An 18777-nucleotide genomic window follows, 5' to 3' on the forward strand; every position below is an offset into this window, starting at 1 on the left:
AATCTACTTTACCCAACCCTCTGGGACCTCGAACCACCAAGTCTCTCCTCCTGTGAGAAACACTAAGTAAAAAGCACATTTTGACTATTTAATCTATGCAATGGTAAAAAAAAAAAAAAATCCTCTCTCTGGTGAAACCAGTCGAGCTGCACGGTGCTGGGCTGTGAGCACTGATCCCAGTAGAGGACGTTGGGCCCTCATGCCATCCCCATGGAGTTGGTTTCTGACAGTTTGGTCCGAAACATGCGCACCAGTTGCCTGCTGGAAGTCAGTTTGTAGGGCTCTGACAGAGCTCCTCCTGTTCCTCCTCACACAAAGGAGCAGATACAGGTCCTGCTGCTGGGTTGATGCGCCTGTCACTTTCATTTGTTCTAAACAGGTGACATTGATTTACAATCGCTTATGCTTCCTAACTAGATTGATATTTATGAAGTTTAATTGACTTTATGTAATAATGTGATGATTAAGTGTTACTTTATTTTTTGAGCAGTGTGTTTTTAATCTGTATGTAACTAAAATACAAATCAACGGAAAAAGAAATTGATCTGATCAGCCATGAAATACTGCTCCCCTTTCTGTTTAGACTGGTCTGTTGAGCTGATATTCTTTATAGGCCCAGAATGTTGTTGCATATTTTGTAAATTGTTTCTTCTAGCTTTGGGAAAATCAAACCTTCCGTTTGAAAATTCACCTGTGACTCCTCGTGCCTGCCAGCTCAGCCCCTCACAGACTTCCAAAGACTCAAATACATTTAATGTATTTATTTATTGGTTTGTAAAGTAAATCGTTTAACAGCCAGAGGTTTAACCTCTCACCTTGCTGCAGTGATGTACAGGTGTACTCTTCAGGACCTTATGACATCACTGTTGGGTGTGGTTACACGTGCAGCAAAACAGATTTTTGACAACACCCAGCCATACGCATCAGTGATGCTGGCTCTCCTCAGAGGTGAAAGAGGCTTGCAAGCTTTCAGCCTGGTAACTCTGTGAAAAAACCTTATTTGTAGAGAATACTGCAGTAAGATGTTTTGAAACACCTTAAAATATAATGCAATCTAGTACAGTAGCACTACAAACACCACCTCTCTGACTGGGCAAACAATAATTAAAAAATATATTACTAAATGATATACTAAATTACAGAACTTGCTCTCTTGGATTGCATCTTGACATCTTGTCGTGTGCATTTTACTAATTATCTATACCAATCATCACTTCCGGGCTCAACAAGGATCATTACGTCTTCTAACATTACCATCATTAACACTTTTGTCAACAAAGAATCTTCAAACCACTTTGTTTGCTGCATAATAACATGCAACTGGATGTTACGGCTACAAAACAGTACAACAAAGTTAACAACTTGCACAAATGACCGCCAAATATTCCTCAACAGACCTTTATGGCGCTGCGGTACAGACAGCAGGGTCAACAGTGACAGGAGGAGAGCACTAAAGATAAACATCAGCTGGCACACCCAGAGCCTAATCAAAGAGCAGCTCTCGGTGACGGCTGACGACATTAAATTACTCATATGTAAACACTAGATGGGCACGATGAAGCGTGAGAAAACAGGAGCGCCGTACACACAAGACCACAGAAGCAGAGAGAATGCAGACACACAACACCCAAAACACACCGCAGTGATGCTTCTTGACAATGTTCTCCATGCATGACATACGTAAAGACACTCATTATGAAAACACTGCCCGGACAGTGTTTGACATCAACAACAGAGACAGACACAAATCAGTAAGTCTACCATTTGGACTCAACATGCATGACACACACAATGTACGTACAAGCCACTTAAGCAGTGATGTGTGCAATGTTGTCCCTGGTGTGGATTACATTTAAGGACATGACGTCAAACACATGCATATACACACACACACACACACACACACACACACACACACACACACACACACCTTACCTGACACTCTCCTGTTGAATCTGCTGGGTGGTGGAGCTGTGAAGAGAGCGAGAAAGAGGTGAAATCACAATTGTTTTTACATAATGACATTTAATATGATTTTGTGATTGAACAGACAGTGTTCATAGCAATAATTGGAGTGAACGAAGGGCCTACAGTGAGTCAGAGTGACAGTATTAGACAGAAAGATCCAGTCAAACAGATAAAGACAACAAGAGGTGAAGAGATCACAAGTAGGACACGGAGAGAGCGTAACCAGTAAAGAAGGCGCGAGTTCAGAGATGAATTGAGAACATGAAAGAAGAGTATTTATACTTTATATTTATACACCTGAATGCTATTGTGAGACGTAGCTACAGCCTCCAGCATTATCATCAGACAGACACACACACACGCCCTCTAACAAATGGAAGCATCATTTTTTCATGATTGCAAATTGAAAACTAATAAAACACAACATGATCCAACTCAGCAGCATTAATTGCACAATGATTGCCTGAATCCAAAGTGAGTGGATTAACAAATACCTCAATAACAGCCCTCACAGCTGCATGTTTACAAGTCAAATATTTTAATAATATATGAGAAGAGAGGAAGGATGAAAGGGTAATGACAGTTATTGCTCAGATCAAATCTGTTACACTGTGGCTTCATCACACCGTGTCCTGACAACTCCCGTTACATATAATCCATTAGGCTGTCTGAACCAGCAACACATTTCTTTCCACAAATATTGACAACATCAAGCTGTTGTTTGGAGGTACAGATGCTGCTGGGACACTGTTAATGTTCCTGAGCCACACACACTGCTGTGTCTCTGCTTTCATGCAAAGACTGCTGCCCAACTGGAGTCTTTCCTTCAGCAGAACACAGGACCAGGAGAGCTGTTGAGTATCTGCCCCCCCCCCCCCAATTAATAAAAAAATTATGTTCATAAACTAAATCATCATCTAATGCACGATTCCTCTCTGTAAAAAACATGCCATTATACCGAGCCCTGCTGCTAGGTAGGACCCTGTGAATGAAAAATTAAATGCCTTTCCAAACAAATGAACGCAACTAAATCACACTTGTTCAGAATACAAACATTGGGGCAATTAATTTGTTTATATTCACATCAATACTCACATATTATTTGAGATACTAATCAATTTAAGTGTTGGCCCACAGGAACATGCCTCTTACAGCAGGCCAGAGTAGCTCTTACGTTGATTGTGTGAGATACATAGCTTAGAGTTGCTGATATTAGCCAGGAAAGAATGGCATATGGCCTACATCAGTGGTCGGCAATAGGCGGCCTGCGGGCCAGAACCGGCCCGCCAGCAATAATATCTGGCCAGATTGCTTTGATAGCAGAAAAATAAAATATTAATAATAAATCGATAGTGTCTGATGCTGAAATAGATCTCAGTCATGACGGTTACTCACATAATCACTTCCTTGCGACTAACTTTACCACCTTCCTAAAACTCACAAGTGGGAGCGCAAACATTGTTCCCCAGCAGCCACACTGACAAGGCTGCCTGTACATGTGTCCACAGACATTTTTGTTTATTGGCCTTGTGAGTGCAAGTAGGGCGATGCGAGTGTGTGTGTGTCTTTAGGGGCATCCTGGCCTTGTGAATGTGTGACACCTGCTTTCTAACACTGGGCTGTTAGTAGCCAGCATGGATATGGCTCTCTGCTGCCGTACACATACACACACAAACACACAAACAGTGTGTCCATTGCTACCTTATTAACATCCTGTCAGAGTCCATTAGATCTAGACTGTGAAGATGGGAGCCTGGGGGAAAATCACACATACACACCACTTTCTCCCGGTCACCTGGGCAGACAGAGAACATTCTTCTCTCCATGGATATTACTTTTACCATCACTCAACACAGATTCAAGCAACAGGATGGTCTCAGCAATTGTTGTGCCAACATAGACTCTCGACTCGACACTTTAGGGAATTACATAGAACCATCTAGTAACTGGTTGAAAGGATTTTTTACGGCACATAGGGAAAATGCAGGATTCACAAGTGTGACATCTCCATTTGCATGAATGTGTTAACTCTCACAGACATACGACACACTCACCTACCTGAAACTGATTCTGCCTGCCCAAATATTATGCGGCATTCAGACCAAACACAAATTTAATCCTCGCAACGCTTTCGCTGGACAACTGCCAAGTGTTCACACACAACGCGATAACGCAAAGCTGGAATAAATTACAGACACATATTTTCTGAACTCACCAAGTAGTTCAACTTTTTTTGCTTTCTTTTCTCCAAGTACTGTGCAGTTTTGTCTGTTTTTTTTAATATAAATATGAAGTAGTAGTCCAACAGAGCTCTGGGTGCCGACCGATGCCAACAACAACAGTGGAACCGGATATGCACGGAAGCTAGCTGCTGAGAAGCTTGAGTGAAGATAAATCAATGTTGTTATCCCAAAAACTAAAGTAAAAAGCTAATTTAATGAAAGCAGTTAACTCCGAGCTCCTCCCGCGAGAAAACGGCGTAGTTGTCAGAGCACAGTCCGACTACGGGTGTTTATTTGTCCAAAAGCTGCAGCGCTGCTCCCGGCTCTGTCCTCAACTTCTCCCCCAAGTTCAGCAGCTCTGCGCCGGCCTGCGGCATTTCAATCCCCCGCTCTGCCTGGCCCTCTCCACACAACGCTCTGAAGCCGTCTGTGACGTCCGGATAATCTCAACGCTGATAGGCTATCACAACTCAGCATCATGCGACTGTCTCGCTTGAGTTGAGTCTTGTAAAGACGCTACAATGCTTGTTCTGCTTCGGCGTGCGTTGTGGGTCTGCAGACTATGTTCACTGCACATCTTGTTCATTTCAAATCCAGCAAATTAGTTTCAAGTGTCAGGAGAAATGTCTTCTAAAGACATGTAATGCACACTTAGATGGCTGTTATTTTAATGTTTATGCAAACAAAATGGATTTTTTTTTTGTAGTTTTCAATATAAAACTTGTTGAAATGGTTTCAGTGTGTGTATCAGTACATTTTAATCTTTTTCGGCACATTTTCACAATACCGTGATACCGTGAATACTGATAACAATGATGATTTTGGTCACTATAATCGTGATATGAAATTTTCATACTGTTTCATCCCTAGACACATGTCCCAAACTCAACATCTAAAAAAACTATGGCCACCAAATGGACACAAAATCCTATTAAAATATTCAGAGAGAAAAAGAATTGAGGTAAAATATTCAGTAATAGTGATGCAAGTACACAACACCAATCCTTCGTGAATAATCCAAAAAGTATAGTCCTGACCTATCAGTTCCTCCTTTCACTTTGCTTGACTCTGGTTCCGCTCATAATGGCTCTTCATCCAGACCAGTCCATTTATCTGAATCTTGCATCTGTAGCAGGGGTGGAAATTAACTTTTTGGTTCACCTGCCAAGGTAGCTGGTAGATGAAAAAATCCCCTGGCCAAACATATTTTTTACCAGCCAAAACAATAAATTGTCTTTTGTGTACATATAGGCCTACATTTGTTTCCGTCCTTTTAATTGAGATAATAAGGTATTAAGTCAAATACAAACTTAAATAAGAGGCCAGAGTGAAATTTGAAAGGTATGGAGCAGATTTTATCCTTCTGAGTCGGGAAAGCTGGTGACAGACATGAGACAGAAAGACGGAATGATCTGTTTGTGAAAAGCCACAGCTGACATGCCGCTTGTTCCGGTAAAGCCGGACCACTATGTGAAAGCACACATGGTTGCGGATGAAGGCCTTTTCACATGGGATAAAGCTGCAATCTTCAAACCATGTTTGGTTGCCTGCCAACAAGACTGGCAGACAAACCTACTAGCCACAGCCAAAAACTGGAAACTGATTCTTTGACCTGCAAGTCTCCATCTTCCTTTATGTCTGTCTTTTGCTTAAACCCCATCCAAGTACTTGCAGGGCATAGACAAGACTGTGGCAGCGCTACCAGAAAACTTGTGACTGTTCTTTGAAATATCAAAATATTATTATCTGCAGGGTTTCCATTATGTGCATTTTGCAGTGGCGTTCCTGCCCACGCTGCTGAATTAAAAAACAAATCCCTGAGGAAATAGTGGTCTGTTCATAGCAAAGACAGTAAAATGCATAGTTGATAAAATCACATGCCACTAAACCATCACACATACTGTAAATACAGAGTTAATCATTCATCAGCATTATACTTCTTGTGCATATAGAGCAGTGGTTCCCAACCTTTTTTCCTTGGCGCCCCCCCTACTTTTATCTAAGAAAAGCTGAGCCCCCCCCAAACAGCTGACAAAACACACACACAGAAAAAGATAATGTAATTACTTACTAATAGTGAACAAATGGAGTCAAATGACACCTCTGTGGCTCTGTGTAAATCAATGCCAGCTCTTGGTTGGCCTTCACCAACAGTCTCCTGGTGTTGTGTATCTTGGTATTGTTTAATATCAAGAAAAGGGGTTTATAAGGTGTAATATTTAGTGTTTTCAACATATACTTTACTTGGGCGGGCCGGACAGGTATAGTTGCACCTGCCAAAGTATATCTGGCAAACCACTTTAGCATTTAGCAGAAACGGTGAGGGAGAGGTCATCTGGTATTATGTCAACGGACACGCAGGAAATGTTACATTACGGAGCGACAGTGAACGCACCACTGCAGATGTCACTCACTAACGTTAAGTTTCGGTTTCGGTCTACATGCAGCGCACTTGAAAACTGAATCACGGGTGAGTTTATTAAACACGGCGAATTTATGAAACGTACTGCTGATGGAGAAAATCAGCAGAGACACATACAGGGAGAGAGAGAGAGAGAAAGCGGCGGAGCTAGCCGGAGTGTTTTCCGTGAGAGACTAGAGGTGCAGGCTAGGTGTGTGTGAGTGTGGGGAGAAGAGCAGAGGAGCAGATTCAAGTAAATAAAAACTAATCTAAGGTGACCTACAATAACCTACTGTTAATACAAATAGCCTACTATATACACCACTATCGAGCCCACCCTCCACCGGCCGCCAGCGGCACAGTTGCCCTGTCTTAATGAGAGCTCAACAGTCCAATGAGCGGGTGTGTCGCGGTTCTGTCTCTCGGACCCGCGACACCAGATTGTGGACTTTGGTGCCGCGATTTTGGTCTCTGTTTCAAAACCGTTACAGCCCTACTACAAAGTAGTCGGCCTATTTTCAGTGAGGAAAAAATGTATACAGACTTTTGTATAAATTATCTAGTGTGTTATCAAGATTTGTTTTTAAAATGTGCAAACCAAAGTTTTTTTGACAACCTCAAAACAGATAAAACTTCAGGCACCCCCTGTTATCTCTGGCGCCCCCCTAAGGGGGGCACGGACCCCAGGTTGGGAACCACTCAGCGTCTACTTTCCTTTATCGTGTCATTTCAAACCGTCTTTCTACAAAAGGAATACAGTCCCATGAGCTGAACACTATTCTCGGTTTCCGTATCTCCCTCCTTTGTCATTTAATGTATATGAGCTGTGTCAAAGGAATGAACCTTCCTCCCCCGTATTGCTCCCAAAGCTTCACGACTCCTCTCGCTCTCTCCCTCTTCTCTTTTGCATCAGAGTCTGATATCTTAACCTTTCTTTATGACCGAGAAGAAAGTAAACATCCAAATAGCAGTAGTTAACAGATCAGAGCCTCCTGTTCAATGCTGCTGCACAGTAAGGTTGGTTACTCTACTAAACAACACACTAACACTGCAGACCCTCATGCTCAGCTACAAAACGCTAATCATACTGGACTTTCTCCAGCAACGTTGTATTGTCCATATGAATGAACAACGATGTCAAAGCAATGACTAGAGCTCCAATTTCAGAAGCTCTGCTTTTATGTCTGAACTGAAGCTTCTTCCCAAACACCAATCAAATCAGATATTTTTGTACTGCTTTCCTCCCATGTCTCTTGTCTCCTGTACTGTTTCACTATGCTAACGCCCAGCCGAGCTGTGTGGTGCTAAAATTATGACTACTGTAGCTGGTAAATTACATTATATTTACACATTTTCATGGCAGCTCTAATAGGATTCAGACACAGCATCCACTAAATTACAGCCCTAGACCTGAGCCTGACCTTTGACTTCCCTGTCCCTGGCACACATAAAGAGGGGGAGGCTAGTTTAAGCCACACTCATGTCTTGTGCTGTGATTTCAGTACAACCCCATCCCCCCAAAACAATCAGATAAATATGGCTGAAATTTCCGTGGGAAATAAATCATGTGTCCTACAACATATACAGCAACATCCTTTAAATTACTGAACGTTCCATTCATTAGTCATCTGTTATCTATTTCCCATGACTCCTATTTAAAGCTAAACCGCTCTCGCTCCTTCACTGCTGAAAATTGTATTTACAGTATGTATTCTTTCACATGAATAAAATGAAACTTTTCTTTCTTTCAGTTTCTGCTTCTCCTCCTGAAAAAAATAAAATAAAAGCAACTGGTGAAGCCATTAGTACTGGAGGATGCACACATGCAATGGAGTTAGCAGTGAAAGTTAACAGTACAAGAGGAATGCTCATTCAGATGTGGAGATAGAGGCCTGGGGTGCCCTGGTGGCCTAGGGGGTTAAGACTTCCAGATGGGGACCTTTATTGGATCTCTCTCCATTTGTCTTTTTTTCCCTCAGTTCCTATTATCGCTCCAAAATAGTGGGGCCTGACGAAAGGCAACATGCTGGTCAGTGTGATTAATTGCTAAGCAGTGGGATGAGGGTTAGAGAGGTATTTGCATAATGATAACGCCACATGGGAAAATAAGAATTTCAGTGACCTCATTTATTATCATCATACCTGCAATAATGTCACTTTTGTGTTTCCTTTAACACAATCCCCTCCCCTCTAAAATTATATTATATGCAACATAACCACCTAGCACACGGACACATTGCAAACTGCTTAAAATGATTTGTTTTGATCCAAGTCAGGTCAGATCGCTGCAGGTACCGCAGCAAAGAGGCACAAAGACCAACACAAATGCATTCTCACACAAAATTAAAGCTCTACACATAGACCCAAACAGAGCATGGTAACACTGACTTTTTGGGTTTCAGTGAAACAAATCTAACTGCTATTTGTTATACTTAGGTCTAGTCAATATTTTTCTCTGTACACTTTTATATCTTTGTTATATTTTTGCTATTTTGCTCTTTTTTTTCCTTCTTTTTTACACTCTTTATCTTGTTATGTGCCCTACATTACAGTTAAAGTATGTAGTGGCTGTGGTGCTATTCTTGCTTGGGTTCAACACTTTTCCCTGTTTAGACTCAAGGTTCATGTTACCTTACAGTTTGTAGCTCTCAGACTCTACCTAAGCACACATTATACAACTAGTGAGTCACCTGAATGACACATTTGCCACATATTCATGGGGAAAATTAATTAAAGTCACAAAAATCAGATAAGCACTACTGAGTTTGACATTTTAAACTAAAAGCTGAAATAAACTAGCTCAAACAGCATGTGTTGGAAAATCATGTATTGTCTTGTATTGTCTACAGTCACATAAAATGCAGTTTATCCTGTCAAGAGCAGGTGGACATAATAAAAAAGCGTGTTCGTGCGCATGCTTTTGTGTGTTCTGATGTGTGGGTGCGTAAGTCTGAGTGTACAATGTGTGAAGTGCTCCCCCTACAGTCATGTGGGGTGGGGGGGTGTTCAAGTGTACGCCTGAAGTTGCCTTGGCAACCTAACACAAAGAAGATCATATCACCATAACAACTCTACTCCCTTCACCCTCCTCTCCCTTCTCGGCCACCATCCACCCCCCTTCTCCTCTATCCAAGTGGCAGATCGTCTCCCCCTTCTCACGTTCTCTTTCCATCTCTCTCCATCCCTCCCTGCACACCTACTCACTGCCATAACGGCATTAACAGATGGAGAGAAGAGAGATGGAGGGGAAGAGAAAAAGAGAGAGGGGAGGTAAGAGGGAGAACCAGAGTGGGGAGAAACAAAAGGACAGACCGGGAGAGGTGACAGAGAGAGATCTACTGTCATTTGAAAGAATTAAATAAAAACTGTAAAAAGGGAAAAAAGTGAGAGAAAAAAAGACGAGGGGAAATGCCAATATGATGGCAGTGATGAGTAGTAAGCTACTCAATGAGATAATGAAAAAGGGACAGACAATTGGATTAGGTATATATATATATATATATATATATATATATATATATATATATATATATATATATATATATATATATATATATATATATATATATATATATATATATATATATATGTATAAAAGAGGTGGCTACACTGTCAGACACTTGGTAGTGGGACAGGACGATAACTACAGTATGTGATAACTGGTGATTCAGTAAACATGGAGAGAAATAATCACAAAGGAAAAGAGGGATAAAGCCCACTGAGTGAATAAGGGAATAAAGGGAGCAATTCATCTGTCCCTACCTGGTGTTTTCCATCAATTTCTTTTATAGCTATTCTCAGTGTGCGATCGTCGGTCTGCTCAACCTGTCAATACATCGATCCATCAGTTAGCTGGAGGGAGACCAAGGCATGAATGTGGCCACTCAGACACTTCGAATTTCTATATTTTGCCGTTTGGTTTAGCAAGATGGCTACAAAGTGGTTAGACTTGTAAAATGGATGAGAGAGAGGGAAAGATGAAGAAAAACACGTGACAAAGACAGATCCGGCGACACAGTTAGTAAGGATTAAATGAACCCTAACCTAAACTGCGGAAGCAACGGCTTGCTTTCAAGTGGGAGAGTTAAAGGAAAATAGACAGCATAAACTGAGTTTGGACAGGTCTGTTATTTGTCCGCCCACCTGTTGCTGCTCACACCTCATGGCTTCCCTTTTACCACTCTTCCTGGAATAGAAACAGTAAAACGCAGGAAAAGTTTGGCTTTTAAAAAGGACATGTCTGTCCATTCCATTAGCCACTCTGGCAGCGTGTCAACCACCATTTGGAGCCTTTAATCTATTTGACAGAATGAATTTGGCAGAATAAAATAGTGACAGGAGCTGGATCATGTTTGGAGACGGGTGTGCTGATGGCGGGTTTTTTTAGCCCATCTCTGAAAATAGAAATGTATACTATAAATGGTGCCTGCCTTTTCAATTGTCGCATTAGATTAAGCTGTTTAGTAATTTCTCAATTCTAAAATTTCAATACACGTGCACATGGATGCTTTCAGTAAGACTTGGCTGGTACTATTTATTTATACCTTCCTGACATTTCACCAGGGTATATGGTAGATGACTGTATTTGTGTAAATAAATTAAATTAAAAAAGGGTAGCTGAGCAGCTGGTGAAGTCATTGTAGCTATCTACCATTGTGTTGCCTACAATGACGTGTATCCAATATGCAATTAGTCTACTTAGACATGTCTTGCTGGGTTTTAATACTTATGGCCCATGGAATAATGAACAGAAATAAACGCCCCTCTTCCATACATTCTTGCTGGAGGACCTGATGGCACTTGTTGCCTTGGATACCAACACATCAGTGGGCTGAACACAGCTCATGCGCACATTGCTTCGTCCGTGTCGCCTGGCTCATCTTTAACATCAGGACTAAACGCAAAACATCTCCTAAAACACTCTCAAACAGGGGCAGTTTACTAGTCCAGTAACGTTATTCCCACCACTCGCAGGGGTTGAGCGAGAGACAGCGAGTGGCAGGTGAATGCAGCGAAGCAGAGGAAAGAGGGAGCTGTGAAGTTTAGCATTAAACGGAGAGTGTAGGTTACGGGTTTGTCAGCAAATAAAAGGCTGCAGCTAAAGCTCCCGTGTGCATTTGTTGTTTACCAACTAATGGAAAAGAGAAGGGGGTTATTGTGAAGTTAATGAAAAGGCAGTTTTACCCGGTGTTGTCCGCCTACAATACGTCATGTATTGTAGACTGTATTAAAAGTCCTACTTTTGGGATTTCTAAATACCCTGGTATACCCCAATAATATGATACAACCCAAGCCTACTCTAAACATCAGCAAATCTCATAAACACAAGCCTGTGATGATTGGAGGAACTCTCCCACAGCTTCAGCAGTTGACTCAGTGACGTTTCTTTCTCCTAAATGGACAATTTGTGTCCATTTTGAGCATCAGGAGTCAGCTGACAAGTTCTCCAGTCATTTATTCTTCCTTCCTTCCCTGATTCTTAAACACAGTTCAGGGCACGGTGGCAACTTTTATGTACTGGGAAATCTAAGGTTTGTGTGTGCAATTAATAAGACCTGCAAAAATCACATTTGTTAATCTTAATCTTAATCTTTTTTCAGTTTGTCTAGGTAGCATGACTTTGTTTCATAGAAAAGATTAACTAACAAATTAACTAATTAAATGAATATTCAAACAGGCCAACAAATTCCAACCATCCAAACAATTTCAGTGATTTCTCAAGAAAAATAAACACTTGCTAGTTACACTTTTACAAATAAAGTAAGCCAAGTTTTATCTTCATTTCATATTATTAAAATTCATGAATACTTTGGGAGTTCTTTGGGATGAAGCAAGCGCATTACAGACATTCCTTACGTCTCCTGTGAAGTGCCCATACTATGCTCATTTTCAGGCTATTATTTTGGGTTTCTACTAGAAACGGCTGACATGCTTTGATGTTCATAAAACACATTGTTTTTCTCATACTGTCCATTACTTCAGCACCTCTATTCACCCTCTGTCTGAACACTCTGTGTTTTCAGCCCCCCTTCCCTAAAAGCCCACTTTGTTCTGATTGGCGAACTTCCTGGAAGCCTCCAAGAGGCAGGACCTAGCTGGCACAGCGCTGAATTGATGTAGAGATATGACTGGCTATGTGAGACTCTGCCTCACTGATTACTGTACAAAACACCCCCCCCACAATTTTATTCACTGGTTTTGGTGAAACTGGATCATCCTCTGGCTGCTCTGCCTCAACTTTAGTGATTTACTGAGTCTGTAAGTTAAAAGTTACTTTAGCCGCTAACTACTGCTTACAGTAGCTGTCGCAAGCTACTTAGCTCAGTTAGCCATGCACCTAGCCATCCTATTTGCTGATTTTGTGTGTTGGTGTTTACACCTGTAATGTTGGTACAGAAGCTTTGGACTAGGGCTACAGCTAAACAATGATTTTAGTAATCGAGTATTCTACAGATTAATTAATCGAGTAATCGTATAAGAAGTACTTTTGCTTATCAGTTCAGTGGGTAGGGCTGTCTACTGCGCTGAAGGGCTGGAGGAGGTCCTATGCTACACAGATCCCTTCGTGACATCAAGAAGGGAGGCAAATTCAAACATCGTGCATGCACACAAATTCACTCAAAGATGCAGGAGAAAAAGGATTTTGTATAATATGGGACCTTTAACTTGTAGTTTGGCATGTCACTTTCAACAAGACTAAATGATTAATAAAGTTAGAGTAACACAGAGTCACACTTACCTCTTTTCTCATTTTCCCTGACCTACAGTATCTGCCCCCCCCCCCTCCTCTTCCTCAACAACAGCCCCTGCCATCTGTTCCTCCTCTATCCTCCCACACTGTCTCTCTCTCTCTTTCCCTCCATCCCTCTCAGTGTCTCTCCCCTCTGCTTATGCCTCTTCCCCTCTCTCAAGGCCTGATTGATAACAGCAGGGTCAGATATGGAGCAGGGAGCTTCCCTCACGTGTTGCCTCTCCTCCAGAGCTTGCAGCAACATCACAGTCGGCCTCTGCTGGCACGCGCGCGCGCACACACACACACACACACACACACACACACACTCTGCGGCTTAATCGTGTACTTGGGCACACAGTAAGGCAGGCAGAGCCAAACACACACAAACAGTGCTTGCGTACATGTGCAACCTCATGCTGTACAGACACACACACACGGTGGGAGACACACAACAATTGGCAAGTTTGAAAGCAGACTCAATAAAGTCCATCATCAGCTCCAGTCTCCTACTGCACACCCACGTATACATAAAAATCCATGTTCAAAATGCACACAAGCAGCTTGTTCGTACAGAGGGAGAGAGGATTTTGTGGCAGTATTTCCTCTACCATATTAAAAATGTGGCCGACTGTGAAATAAACATGAAGAGAATTTATAATTTTCCCTCAAAACAGCAAATACGGCTATATGACTGTTGAAATGAGCAGTTGTGGTAGTCTTTCTGACCCTCTCCAAGAGCTTGCAGGGACAGCAATTTGATCAGTACCTTACCTTCCCCCTACTTTGAGCCACTGCTTTTTCATCATAATAGGTTATCAATATATCTTTCAAAGTCTCTCTCATTTTCCCCCTCTGTCCCATTTCATCTCTCCCCAAGACCCACAGAGAGAGGGACAAACATAAATCCTATCCCAGCAGGTCCTCCTTCCCAGAGAAGATATATGTAGTCTGGCTCTGTATGTCAGCGGTCACTGCTTGCTGAAGTGCTGACCTAAGCAGCATTAACTCCAGGCTCTACAGCTTACACTACAATGCCAGGCTAATGCGGCAATCTAATCAAAACCCACATAATGTCTGTGCTATATAAGTTACATAAATTTGCACACAATTGCACAATTACACATGCAGGCTGCAAACTTGCAGTGTATGTAGAGAGATGCACAATAAAAAGCGGAGGCACAGACAGTGCCTGATTCATAAACAATCTAACATTGCTTTCTCTAAAAGAGGCTGTCCGCCTCTAAACAGGTCTTACATGTATTTCTATGAATTTGTGAAATGATTGTGGCCAATTTTACTTGTAAATGCATCTTTTGGTATGGACATTTAGGTGTGGCAGCTTACCTAAAGTGAATGCATGTAGCAGAAACCTCTAAAGTGCACCTCATAAATTGCTGTAAGTTATGCGGCTCATCATTTTCAGTTTAAGATAATTATCATTGAAATGAACATAAAGTTTTAAAAGAGCAGAACGAATGAAACAGTAGTGAAATATCGGGTACATTTCTTCCCAGGGTTTCTGGATCTGCAGTCAACTGTGATTCTGAAGCGAACAATTTCACCACGACTTTAACCACTATGAAATATACCGACATTGACCACTCTGTTGTAGTTGGTACCTAAAGAGAGGAAGCAAATAGTTGATAATAATCCTGGTGACATCTTTTGTGTCATTCTAGTTAAAATATGTAGTGTAAAGAAGGTATCAAGCCTACTGACATATGCGCTGGCTGTGGTGTGTCATAACAGAGCCAAATTATGAGTGTGAAGCAACATTTCAATTACTGCCTTCAGCAGATTAGGTCCTTACCAAATGGATTGAGCACGCACTCAAAAATACTGGATATTAAAACTGTATTTTGGAAAACATCAATGGGAACATGTTTTGTGGTGGAATTCTCCTTTATCATATTAACAGAAAGTTAATGTGTGTCATTCGTACTGGCTGTTTCACGCCAGTGGCTGTTTCTATCATATGAGAGTCAGCTGGGAAAATAGATGACATATCATTGGGGACTGTGAAATAATACATTGTAATGTGGGTGGCAGTAGACAAGAGGTTACAAAGCAAGTTTCTGACCTTAAACAAGCAGGGAACATTATGGCAACTACCTTTGAGACAGATTAGAGCACGGGACTAAGTTCAGCGGAGCTCCGTGAAGGACTGTGGTTATACTGAGTGGTTGGTTCATATCAGATATTTTCGAGCTGATCAGCTTTGCATCAGATGTTCAAAGCCCACATTAACAAAAACTCATTTTATAAATACTCCGGGTTTAAAATAGAGATGAAACGGTATGAAAATTTCACATCACAATTATAGTGACCAAAATGATCACGATTATTAGGGTTATCGTGGTGTTGGTAAAATAACAAAAAACAGCCGTGAAAAGCAGGAGCAACGAAGTACTAACTGGGTAGAAGTAGTGGTGTACTATACATAAAACCTTGGTCAAGTTTTAATGTGGGCCTCTGGTGATCTAATCGGCCTTTAGACAAAGACAACAGATGAACTGGTACAGATTAACATGTTATTAGGTTATACCTTACACTCCCTGTCATGTACTCTCGTTTAAATAAATAGGAGTGGGGATCTCGTGACACACACATACAGACACTTTTGACTGAACTTGTAAGCAGAGGCAAGCATGATAAATGGAGAGAGAACATGAGGAGTTTCTCAGCTCGGTGATTTATGGCAGTGAGAACTTGTTTGAATGTTGAATTTATTACACAGAAGTTGTAAACAAACGAGATATGAGGTATAATACATAGTAAATATACACGTGTACACACACATAAATAATATCTGCACTTCACATATACCTTCACAAAGAGACACAGAGGGTATGCTCAAAACATACACACAGATAGACCTTTGGGGTTTCCTCTGTGACAGATGTACAGCAGGGCTCCATTAGGTTATAATAATAGCTTGTCACGCTAATGGAGCACGTTTTTATTAATGTTTTCCTCCTGTCTGTTCCTCACTGCCATCATGCTGTCTTTCCCCATCAAACAATGCTTTTTTATCCACATATTGCTTTTACACATATTTCCTTCTCTTCGTGTCGCTCATGCAGTAGCTGCTTCTCTTTTTCCTCTTCAGTTGTTTACTCTTTATTTTTGATACATTGTGCATGCATCTTCCTTCTCACTCTCTCTCTCCCATTATCTAACCCTGTCCATTTCTCTCCCACAAAAACAGTCCCTTGTTCTCTCTCTTATTCTCTTTGCCCCATATCTGACTCTCTGCCTTTCCCAGTATCACCACATTACATTCTCCAGAGGACTTAAGCTTCTTGGCTACTTCCCTTAAAAGGAAGTAGCCATGTCCTTCTTATAGCTGCATCGGATTTAACCCCTTCCTAGCATCACCAGGTTTGCTGATGCCAATTAACCCCTTTATGTCTGACTTGACCTGACCTTCCCCATGTTTATCACCGTAAGTGCTTCAATATGTCACAAGCAGAGGGCAATAAACATTAGAAATTAGCCACGTGATCAATTGTCAAATACCACATAAAAGTAATACAGTGGAAACCGCATATAGTAATTATGTCTGTCTACCTCAAATTGATCACTATGAGCGGTTGATTGTTATCGCCAATTTATTTCTTTTTCTTTATTTCTCACGCAGAAGACCATCTAGTTGTCATTTTTATACATGAATATAAAGTACTGAAACAGACAGCTTTGTTATTTACAGATTTAAACGTGGCCCTCTCATGCTCCAAGCCCTATCTGAATGGTCAGGTTGAAAGCATTTCACCCCATTAGTTCACACTAGAAATGACATAAAATCATGTGTAAAACAGGAGTTGTTTATTATAATAAAGAAAAATATTATAAAGATGAAGAATATGAGTGAAAGAATAGATTAGCACACGCAGGCAGCAGGGAATGTCTGTACTACAGAGAGAGAGGTGAGAAAAAAAGGCTGCTCTCCTTGGCTGGATGTGGATGACGACAGATATTTAGCATGCTAGATATCTGTCTGGCATCAGCGAGGCGACGCTTATAAGTTCACACATTACTTTGATCGCTGATTTGCCGCTGATCACAGCCCAGCACTCAGCGGGCTTGGCAACTTCCAAATCTGGCTTAAAGTGTATAATAATAAAAATAATAATGCACGGTTATCAGTATTATCACAGTATTGTAAAAATGTGCCAAGAAATATTAAAAATGTACTGATACACACACTGAAACCATTTCAACAAGTTTTATATTGAAAACTACAAATACAATTGCCATTTTGTTTGCCTAAAAAATAAAAGCAAATACCTATGAAAATCAGCGTGCATTATCTAGACTTTATATTATATAGGTAATACAATGACCCGGTGGACAATTATATGAAAACAAATCAAAACAACAAGTCTTCATAAGAGAGTGATAGTAACTGCAATGAGCCCAAAAACTGACATAAATACAGATGAGTCTGTAGCGTTTCTAGATATGCTGGTTGGTTGACTAAACTGCGTAACGTGTTATCATGTGCAGTGGACGAACAGACGCTGCCGACACACGACACACACAGCAACAGTACAACGTGTAGCGTTTTTACAAGAGCAGCAACACAGAGCTTCAGTTTACACGCTGATAGCAAGTCAGAGAGACAAACCAAAGCTAACTCACCCTGCTTTCACTAAAAGGCCGTTTTCTTCAATCACTTTCCCTCAGTGCTCTCATAAAAACTAAAATACGACCGGACTTCAGAGTGACTGAAAGATCTCCTCAGCGTTGTCTTACGCCGTGTTGTCATCGACCCAAACAAAGCCACATTGCATTCTGCGCATGCTGGCCTGCTTCTGGGAGATGCTGGACAGTGTTTGCCGTGAGATTATAACAGCGTGGTTAACCGTACCCGTTTATCATGGTAATTAAAATGTGTATGGTAATAATAACCGGTAATCGTTTCATCCCTAATTGTTAGTGTACAGTTGTGGTTATAGTACTTGCTTTTAATTTGCTTTTCTTTTATATAGTTCCAAAGCAAAACTCTTTGTTAAACAGTTTGTATAAATCAGTGAATTATAGGAGAAGCCTACGCTGTCTTGTCTTCCTCCCTGGTCTCCCCCTGGCGTTGATACTGGTGTTCATTCTGAATAGTAAACCTTGTTGACTTAATGGTAACGTTAGCCAGTTAGGCCGTGTGTTGGAGATCAGTAATTCACTTGAAAGATATTTAATTATTTAAATGGGTTAATTAGGGTTAGGGGGTGACAAAAGTAATCGTGACTAGTCGACTAATCGAATAATCGAATAAATAATTAACAGATTAGTTGCAGCCCTAAATAGCCAACATGTGTAATTATGTGCAAATGGGGAGGAAAAACTACAAAACTGTGTACCAGCTCTCATAAAATTCCTGTAAACTGTCATTTCTGAAAAAGGGCAAGGCATTTCTTCAGAACTGATGCAACAGTAGCAGCTATGACCTAAGAACT

At 41.1% G+C, this 18777-nt stretch overlaps 1 protein-coding gene across 2 annotated transcripts in view; it reads right to left on the reverse strand.

Annotated features, from left to right (window-relative positions):
- Nucleotides 1–18777, reverse strand: part of prkar2aa (protein kinase, cAMP-dependent, regulatory, type II, alpha A) — a 49515-nt gene that overhangs the window by 16244 nt on the left and 14494 nt on the right. For both annotated transcript variants that reach the window (XM_038722998.1, XM_038722997.1), the window contains exon 3: nucleotides 1936–1971. In XM_038722998.1, coding sequence (XP_038578926.1) covers nucleotides 1936–1971 — 36 coding nt within the window. The remainder of the gene's footprint in view (nucleotides 1–1935; nucleotides 1972–18777) is intronic.

The sequence above is a fragment of the Micropterus salmoides genome, unplaced genomic scaffold (genome assembly GCF_014851395.1).
Source record: "Micropterus salmoides isolate LMB-PRFRI ecotype aquatic unplaced genomic scaffold, ASM1485139v1 Ms_hic_scaffold_16, whole genome shotgun sequence".
In the NCBI taxonomy this organism is placed as follows: Eukaryota; Metazoa; Chordata; class Actinopteri; order Centrarchiformes; family Centrarchidae; genus Micropterus; species Micropterus salmoides.